Here is a 9584-nt window from a genome sequence, read left to right as displayed (position 1 = left end):
TCATCCAGAGGCAGCATCGATCGGCTTCAGTTAGCAGCAGTAGCGAAGGAATCGCTCGATCAGGTTCAGTTAATAGCCATCGATCGATCGCTCGGGTTCAGTAACGCGTAGCGTGCAGTGCAATCGCTCGGGTTCAGTAGGCGAACGCCTCGCTCGAGTTCAGTTAGAGCCCAACGCCTCGCACCCACGCGCGTGCGTGTACGAGAGAAACATGCATCGCTCGGCCCCGACCACCCATCGTAACCGGGAACACCCCGATATTTTCCTCGCCCTCGCTTGTATCACGGTTTTTTTTCCGTCATGGACGGCCCAAAGAATGTCATGCAGCTGCGTCTCCGGCCCGCCCAGGACGAAAAGCCCATTTTCTGTCATGATTTTTTGTCATAGAAGTAGGAGCCCACCACATCTATGATGATACCGGGTTTTGTCACAATTATCGTCATAGATGTGTCATAAGTATGACAGAAAATAATTCGTTCGGCCCAAAATGTCACGGATGTGTCTTTTTTTGTAGTGTAGTATGCCTTATTTATTCCATCGAGGTTAGTTTCATCCCATGGCTTATATCTGCTCACTGTTCAAGATATCGGTAGCTGGTACCATATAGGCCGGCGGCTGATAAAGGACTAATCGGTGAATCGGACTTTTAACTGAATATATCTACAACCCATTTATCGTTAGGTTAACTAGGGCCATATGTAATATATCTGAGGCTACATAGCAACATGCACTGTACTTAATGTCTAAATATGCAATCCTAGGCTACATAGCAACAAGGAAGAGTGTTACATTAATGTTCTAATGATGTCTAGATATACGTAGAAGAGCAGCAGCAACAACAACAACACAACCCTGTTTGGATACTCAACTTAGCTAGAGGTTAGAGTTAGTTTCTAGCTCATTGCTAACCATGAACTAACTCCATCCAAAGAGTTGTTTGGATGGCAAGGTTGGATTGACAATAAATGCACTAGGAGAACTAGCTCCAATTAGCACCTCTTGGGTTGGATAGTTTTTTTAGGTGGGTTATAGATGCAACTAGCTCAAACTAGCCCTCATGTTTAGATATACTTTAGGGCTATTTGAGCCCGAACTAGCTCAAACTAACTGTAACCCTTGGGTACAGCAGCAATTAATCAGCCGATAATTTGTAAGAATGCACTAAACTCCTTCCGACCCATAATATAATATGTTAATTCATCTAATATGTGAGTATATTGGATGTTATAAGATACTCCCTCCGTTCCTAAATATTTGTCTTTTTAGAGTCAAATGGACTACCACATACAGATGTATATAGACATATTATAAAAGAGTGTTGCGCTACATCATTGTGCAATTGATGTTTAGCTTCTAATATTAACTTGGTGCTTTTAAGTACATATGTCACTTGTAAAGATCCGCACTTCGACCCTTTCTGCGTATGGGGCAATGAGATATCGATGAACCAACATCAAGTGAGGAAGCTGATAAAACTGTTAGTAAAATGGGTCCAAAGATGACAATTAAACTATTTGTTTACATTTTATCCAAGACAATAGTGAACTTCAAGATGGTAAGTAAGAACTCTGCAGCCTTCTTTTTACTACCCATAATGAGTTGTGTTAGATGACAATGTCTGAATCTTTTTTTCTTTGCAGTGGTTGCCAAAGCAGTTTACTCAAGATTACCTCTCAAACTACATGATTGGTGAGCATGCAAAGGTTAAAGTATTTCTACCAGAACTCGATGATTATCTAGATGTTTTCATGAAGACCGTGAAGGATGGGCGGTTGGCCATCACAAGGGGTTGGACTAGAGTCGTGCGTGCCTTCTACATGGAGGAAGGCACAATATGGGCATTCCGCTTCACCTTGTTCAGCAACCAGAATGTATTTCGCCTCTTTCTTTACCATCTTTAATAGTACAAGTATACAACTGTGGTTCATCATTCTTTATTTGGTTCTTATGTAATTCTTGAACATATGTACCTATGAATCGAATAATGCATTGGTTGTTTGAACCTGGTGGATATGAATAAAGCTGTAGCATACATTCAAATTCAAATTCAAATTCAAATCCGGTATAATTTGGAAAAGCAGCAATTAAATTAGGGTGAAATTATGCTCTCCAGGTTGTTACGGCACACACGGTTGGTAAAACACAAATGTTTGCGATATGCACCATAATTCGAGACGGTTCACAGAGAGGAAATGTGTGCAAGCATGCACACAGTTGCCGTTTGCAAACCGTGTGCGATGTCAGACAATATCACAAACGGTGCGGGCAAACTAAACGTCTGTGTTAGTTGCCTTATCGTACACGATTCGCAACCATGAACTGTTTCTGATGAAGTATGCATCATAAACGTTGCACCACAGGATAGCGCGTGCGATAGTTATCGTGTACGACGATGTTACGACGGTCCGACGTTTCGTAATCATGTCCGACACTCGTACGATGATTAGCTAATCTTCTTAACGGTGAACCGTTTGTGATGGGCCGCGCATCATACACGTTATATAATAGTGAACCATTTGTGATGGGCCGAGCATCGTAAACGTAGCACCAAAGAATACCGACTGCGATGGCAATACGAGCAGAAACGAGTAGGAGTACTGTAGGGGCCCTATCCCCGACGGTTCCTGGGTCGTGTGGGAGGGACCCCCCTATCGCCCACACTCACTTGGTGACAGTTCCAAATGTCGTCGCGGAAAGGGGTTAAAAACCGTTTGTTTAGGACCGACGCGCACCAGTGCTAGTCTAAGCTAGACTAAAGTTGTGGTTCTGTGCAATTAGAGCAATTCCAACGTGTCGATCCAAACGGACACGCCCTTTATTTGTTTTTTGTCTGTTTGGGTTGGTCGCAGCTCGATGTCCGTCCCTTTTTCTATTTGGGTCGGTCGTGCGCCCAACGTGCCGACCCATTTTCCCCCTCACGGGCGGCTTGCCACAGTTTTTCAAACATAATCCGAACAAAATACAGACATTTTACATAGTTTCACAACCAAAGAAATATATCATAGTTTACAAGCCAATAAAAATTAAATTGTCTCAAATACATTTTAAAAAGAGATATATCTATTGGTTGCCTACGCGAGCCCACATATACTCAATCAAATCATTTTTGCAGTTGTTTCCAAATCACACATTTGATGATGAAATTAGGTGAATTGTGCAAACGTTGCCGCTCCTCCATGCTCAGGCACAACATTGTCATCCTGAAACTAAAACCCTTGGCCATAGATATGTTCCGCGCGCTCAACCTCTACGATCATATTGTGCATGATCACACAAACATTCATCACCTCCCATAACTTCTTGGTGCTCCAAGTTCTAGCAGTATACCGAATGATACCCCATCGAGATTGCAGAACACCAAAGGCATGCTCCATATATTCCTAGCACTCTCTTGCTCTTGTGTAAATCTCCTCCTCTTCTCTCCTACAGGGCTGGAGATTGTCTTCACAAGAGTAGTCCACTGAAGATAGATACCGTCAGCTAGGTAGTATCCTTTGTTGTAGTTGTGGCCGTTGATGTTAACATTCACCGGCGGGCAGTTGCCTTCGGCAAGACATACAAACACCGGAGAGCGTTGAAGCACATTGATATCATTGTGAGATCCGGCCATGCCGAAAAAAGAGTGCCAAATCCAGAGATCTTGTGAAGCCACAACCTTGAGTATGATGGTGCAAGCTTTGACATGGCCCCTATACTGTCCCTGCCAAGTAGAAGGGCAGTTCTTCCACTCTCAGTGCATATAGGCTATACTAAGCATCCCTGTGAAGCCCCTGCTAGCATTCTCGTCAACAAGCGGGTTGTATCTTCAACATTTGGCTATCTCAAGTACTTAGGCCAAACACTGCAATCACAGCCTTGCAGAACTTGCACATTGAGTCTAGGCACATAGACTCGTTCATACGGACGTACTCATCAATGAGATCACCGGGAACTCCGTAGCAAGCATCCAGATAGCTGCAGTGCATTTATGATAAGAGGAGAAGCCAATCTTTCCAAGAGCATCCTCCTTGCACTCGAAATACTTATTGTATCCGTCCACCCCCTCCCGAATACAGTTGAAAATATGCCTAGCCATACAGAAACGACGTCAAAATTGGTGATGTTTGAAGAGGGGGTTGGGTGTCTCGAAGTAGTCCTTCCAAAGAAGAAAATAACCTCTCTCTCGGTTGCGATTAAACGCCAGAGTGTGCCCCGGTATCGAGCCCCGGAACAACGGCCGCTGCCTACTAAGGTGGTCATGGACGACCAACACAGCAGCCACCATCTCCTCATCGCCGGATGAAGAATCATCCGAGTCGCAAAGAAAATTGTGGAAAAAGAACTCGTCGGCGGAGTCCATTTGTACCTTGTGGGCAAACCGCCGAACAGCTTACGAGCGTCATTTAAGAAGTAGGTCGGCGAAGAGACGTGTGCCTCCCCTGGACCAGGTAGCTGGCTCGGCAGCGTCTGGCGAGCGTGGTGGCGTCAGACGAGCGTGCCGGCGTTGTCGAAGGAGCTGGCTGGGCGCGTGGGGCCGAGGTGGTGCTTGCGTCGACGTCGGGGAAGAAGCTGCGGTGGCCCGGCGGTGAGGCGGTGGTGGCGGCGATGATGTGGGAAGGTGGCGTGTTGTGGGGGAGGTATGTGGGTGCAGACTACTAGCGAGGGCATCAGAACTGGGCGGCGGCGACAGGGTGGGGCGGCCGGGGGCTTGCTGTCGATGGGAGGAAGAGAATGGCCTATGTGCCACCGACTGGCGGGTCAGAGGGAGGAGCAGGCGGGTGTCGCTCGCGTCCGCGCCGACGCAAATGAGGTCCAAATTTGAGCTAGGAACGAGTCGCCCGGCGAACGAAGAGCGGACACACGTCTGTTTAGACCAACGTATTAGATCGATTTTTATGTTTGTTTTGACCCGAACGGGCACATGGACGAAATGGGTCGGCAAGTTAGAAAAAAAATTATATAAAACCAGGTCTCACGGTTAACAGGTGAAACCTATCCTAACGGATGACACGTGTTATTCACAAATCACAAAGCATCTAATCTCTTCCCGTGCATTAGCAAAACTGAATTCTTTTCCGGCAAGTTGGAGTTGCTCTTAACACTCTTGGGATTGCGATTGGATGAACCAGGCAAAGAAAAGGACTGGGCTCCGGAAGTCGTGGTCTCTCTCGTGCTCCACTTGGCTTCCTCCCACTCATCGCAAAAGGGAAATCGAAGATTACCGGAGCGCGTGCTCGTCCTCCAGTCCGCCCATTCCGGCGCCAGTCGCCACCTCAGCCGAATCCCCATTTCTCCCATTTTTCCCGAGGCTAGATCTTGTTCCATTTTTCCCGAGGCTAGATCTTGTTCCAGCGCATTAGGTGCCCGCTCTGTTTTTTTTTTCTAATGGGAAGCAGTAATCAAGAACCGGGGGTGAGCCTCCGGACGGACGGCTGGCTACAGAAGCCTATCGATAGCCTCATGCGGATCCCGGATAAGATTCAGAGCTCTCTCAAGGTTGGTTGCTTCTTGATCAGGTGAAGAGATCCTTTGTTATCGATCGATGGGGTCGAAATTGGTTGGGCAGATGTAAACTGACATGTTTGGATCTTGTGATAGCTACATTTTGGGCGTTTCTTGAAGACGGATGGTGTTAGCGGCGGGGGTATCAAGGCACAAATGCCACCAGAGAAGGTGAGGGTAGCATGTACCGCTGCTGCTGCTTCAGAGGTTAGCTTGGACCGGCAGCTCCAGGCTTGGAGGGACAATCCTAGTTGGACTGATCAGCCTCCAGAAATCAAGGTACTAGTATTTGATAACGAGTTGCGATACAAGGATTGCGATTGGGAATGCTTGTATTGTAGGTTAAAAGATGGGCTTATATATTTCGAAAATTAAATTGGACACAAGGAAATCATTCTTCTTATTGGAACATCTCTGAGTTTGATGTTCCAGTAGGTCATAATTATTTCCAGATTATTGAATTATTTTGATATCCTTGTTAGGAATTAATTTGATGTCCTAACCTTACATTATCTAATCAATGTTTACAGGTGACTGTGCCACAAGGCTCTCTTTGCAACCTCAATCTAAGATTTCAGGCAGGATTACCACCGGATGCAGTTTACGACATTATAATTGACCCGGAGAACAAAAGAGTGTTCAAAAATATCAAGGTGCGTACAGTTAATTACTTAGAATGACCTTAATGACTGAGGTGGAATGGACTTGTGACCGTTAAGGGATCTGCTTGATGCTCTGTTCTAAAGTTGCTCTTAAGTGTTGGTCTCTCAAAAAGTTTCTGTTGTTCTACTAGTTATACGGACAAGGCACTCAGTCATTGTTGTATTTATGTCATTGTATAGAGCAAAGTGGTTCTGTCATGCAATTCCCCGGAAAAATTGGGATGCAATTCCCCGGAAAATTGTATTATCTTCATACATTTATCTGATGCCCGTTAACTAACTTAACAGATAATTAACTGGCTGGCCTGCAAGGTTGTAAGTGCTATAAATGTATCCTGAAGTCTATCGGTATGTCGAATGACACAATCTGAAATGCGACTTTTCCCCCGCAAAGTTATGTGTTCCTGTCCTGGCGCAGTGGTAAAGCTGCTGCCTTGTGACCTGGAAATATACCTGGCCATCCCTTGGGCCGGGCCTAACCAAGCCCGATGCAAAAAAAACAGGCCCGGACCTGGCATGGCCCGGGCGTCAGGCCTAAAAATCAGGCCCAAGCCCGGCCTGCCAGTGTAAAAGCCTGCCAGACCTTGGGCCAGGCCTCTTCGTTAACGCGCTAATATGGCGGGCCTGGGCCTGGCCTTCGGGCTTGAAATCCAGGCCTGAGCCCGGCCCGACGTCAGGCTGGGCCGGGTCGGGCCGACCGGGCCAGGCTGCCCATGGCCAGGTCTACCTGGATACAGCCTCTTGCAGAAATGTAGGGAAAGGTTGCGTACAATAGACCCAAAGTGGTCGGACCCTTCCCCGGACCCTGCGCAAGCGGGAGCTACATGCACCGGGCTTCCCTTTTTTTTTAAAAGTTATGTGTTCCTGTACAGAATGTGTTCGGAGTAGCTATATTGCAATCATTGAGAGAAAACATGAGAGGACATGCAGCATGCATGTGATTGTTCATGATTTCCTGAAAGTTAAACAACCCAAGGAATCACTTCTAGAGAAATAATTGTGTTATCTTACCCAATACCCATGCACGGTTCATTCTAATTTTCAGGAAGTGGTGTCGAGGAACGTGTTGCTTGATGAAGGGTCGAGGCAGATAGTTGAAGTGGAACAGGCAGCGATATGGAAATTCCTTTGGTGGTCTGGCATCTTGTCAGTCCATGTTTTTGTTGACCAGGACAGAAGAAATCACACTGTAATAACTTGAAACTTTCCCACAAGCCTTTTAGCAACATGTGCGATCTGTTTTCTGATACCATGATATATGGTTTCGTGCTATGAATGTTTTGCAGGTGAAGTTCAAACAAGGGCGAAGTGGTTTTATGAAGAAGTTTGAGGGTTGCTGGAAAATAGAGCCCCTATTTGTTGACAAGGAAGCATGCCTTCCTCTTGATCCACATACGCTGGAAGAATATGATTCTTGTTCTGCTGGCAGAGGAAGAGTTGGATCTGCCATTACCTTGGATCAGCTTATTGAACCTGCTCTGTTGCCCCCACAGCCCATCGCATGGTATGTGAGAGGGATTACCACAAGGACGACCGAGATGCTGGTGAATGACCTAATAGCGGAAACTGCTCGGCTGCGAGGCCTGGCAAGCAATGGGGATGCCAACGAGCATACTGAAGAAAATCGTGATGTTAATGGAGACGTTCTAACAGAAGATTGTAATGATGTTAAGGAAAGGTGGCGACAGAGAAGAAAAGCTGGACGACATGGAAGTTCCCTTAGATTGACACAAGACAATAGGGGCAGGATAAGCTATTAAGCCTGATCAATATATAACTAAGTTAGTGTATATGTTTGCAGTTTTGTGTTGATGGTGTAGCATTCCTCGAATTTTGGATTACTGGTCATGATTATGGATGAGCATGTCTGAGATAGAGATGTTGAATGGTGTATAATTGTTTTGATGATGTTACAAATGAAATTCTACTTCGACCAGAAGCTATCATTACTTTGGTTCAGTTTGATATGCAGTTCTGAACTTTCTGGGCAGCTGAAGTTGCTTGATCTTCATGCTTGGCGTGCTTGGCGTGCCTAGTACATTTCTTTAAAATATTTTAACAAAATTACAGTGTTGCTGTGTGATGATGTGAGCTCATGTGAATCAAAGTTTCATGAAAACTGAAGCTGGCCAGATGAACCAGATGCCAATCTCTAAACCTGGCCAAAACTTGTGGGCTAGTTCATCCATCCTTCTCCAAATCTTCAAGGCAAGGAAAGCCTCCAATTCCTTTCTTTACTACACATGCTCAAGGCAACGTCGCCCTATGAAACTACCACCCTACCACAGCTTTTGCATTCTATAGCCCACTGATCAACCGCGCGGCAGCCATGTCCGACCATCCACGGCCGCCGTCGATGCCGCCGCCTCAGCCGCAGCCGTTCCGGTTCTGGCTTCCTTACAGAAGCAATGTGGGGTCGTGGCGCCAGCAACCGCGGCCGCCAATGCCACTGCCGCCTCGACCTCAGCCACCCGGTCCACCCCCACCAACCCCGGCGGAGCCCGCACGGCGAGCGCCTCCGTCACGCGCCGTGGAGGAAGACATCCCCATCCAGGCTGACTCGTCCGACGAGTCGGACACGGTTGCTGTTGAAGCTTTAGACTCGCTGCGGCTACGAGGAGCCAGGCCGGCCATGGCTGACTTGGAGCTGACGCTCTCGAGGTCGCCACCGCCGCCCACGGGCCCAGAGCAGGGCACGAGCGGGGGCGGCGACCGTGGGAATGACGGCGCCAAGATCTCCATCTCCGGCTTCCCGAGGGCGCGCCTCTTCGACGGCGCCCGCGCGCCGTACCGGCGGGAGATCGAGGACGGCCTCAAGAGCCTGGCCGGCCGCGAGACGCCGGCGCCGAGCCCGCCGGACATCGGCAACCAGGGGTACCGGGTCTTCACGCTGGCCGGCCACAACGTCGGCGCGAGCATGGTCCTCGGGAACGGCCCCAGCGGCGTGCCACTGCCAAGAACCGATGAGCCGGAGCGCTCGGCGAGGCCGCCGTTGGTTGCCGCAAACGTGAACAGCAACGTGCAGGGCGTGAACAACTCGGCGATGGAGGAGAGCACGTGCAACTCCGGCGACCCCGGGGTGCGCGTGGACATCAAGAACACGCACGAGGATCGTGTTGCGCTGGGGCAGAGCAAGGAGGAGCGGGAGGAGAAGCCAGAGGAACCGTCAAGAACACCGCCGCCGCAAGCAGCGAGCAGCGGCGAGGCGTCCCCGGCGCCGCCGAAGACGAGGCGGTGCCTTCGCGCGCTGATGATCGAGGAGCGGAAGCCGAAGCCGATATCCTGCCGGTTCCAGTGCGTGGCGGACCACGCGCCGAAGCCGGCGACGGCGAGCGACCCCGGCGGTAACAAGAGCGCGGGGGAGGAAGGCGCGGAAGAGAGTGTAGGACGATAGATTTGAGGGAACCGGCTCAACTCTTTAGGAGTGGCCTATCTCACACA

The 9584-nt window shown here is 48.6% G+C and overlaps 1 protein-coding gene across 2 annotated transcripts; it reads left to right on the top strand.

Annotated features, from left to right (window-relative positions):
- Window positions 1–5114: 5114 nt before the first annotated feature.
- LOC119301311 lies at window positions 5115–8108 on the top strand. 2 transcript variants are annotated; one of them, XM_037578260.1, is made up of 5 exons: window positions 5115–5475; window positions 5578–5760; window positions 6012–6134; window positions 7189–7332; window positions 7430–8108. In XM_037578260.1, exons 1-5 carry the CDS (start codon window positions 5365–5367, stop codon window positions 7901–7903), a joined length of 1035 nt encoding a protein of 344 aa, XP_037434157.1. In that variant the 5' UTR covers window positions 5115–5364; the 3' UTR covers window positions 7904–8108. The 2 variants fall into 2 exon arrangements, with proteins under 2 accessions (XP_037434157.1, XP_037434158.1); XM_037578261.1 differs by having other exon boundaries at window positions 5116–5495.
- The last annotated feature ends 1476 nt before the right edge of the window (window positions 8109–9584 follow it).

The sequence above is a fragment of the Triticum dicoccoides genome, chromosome 5A, assembly GCF_002162155.2.
Source record: "Triticum dicoccoides isolate Atlit2015 ecotype Zavitan chromosome 5A, WEW_v2.0, whole genome shotgun sequence".
Taxonomy (NCBI): Eukaryota; Viridiplantae; Streptophyta; class Magnoliopsida; order Poales; family Poaceae; genus Triticum; species Triticum dicoccoides.
This window is presented reverse-complemented; position numbering and strand designations above follow the sequence as displayed.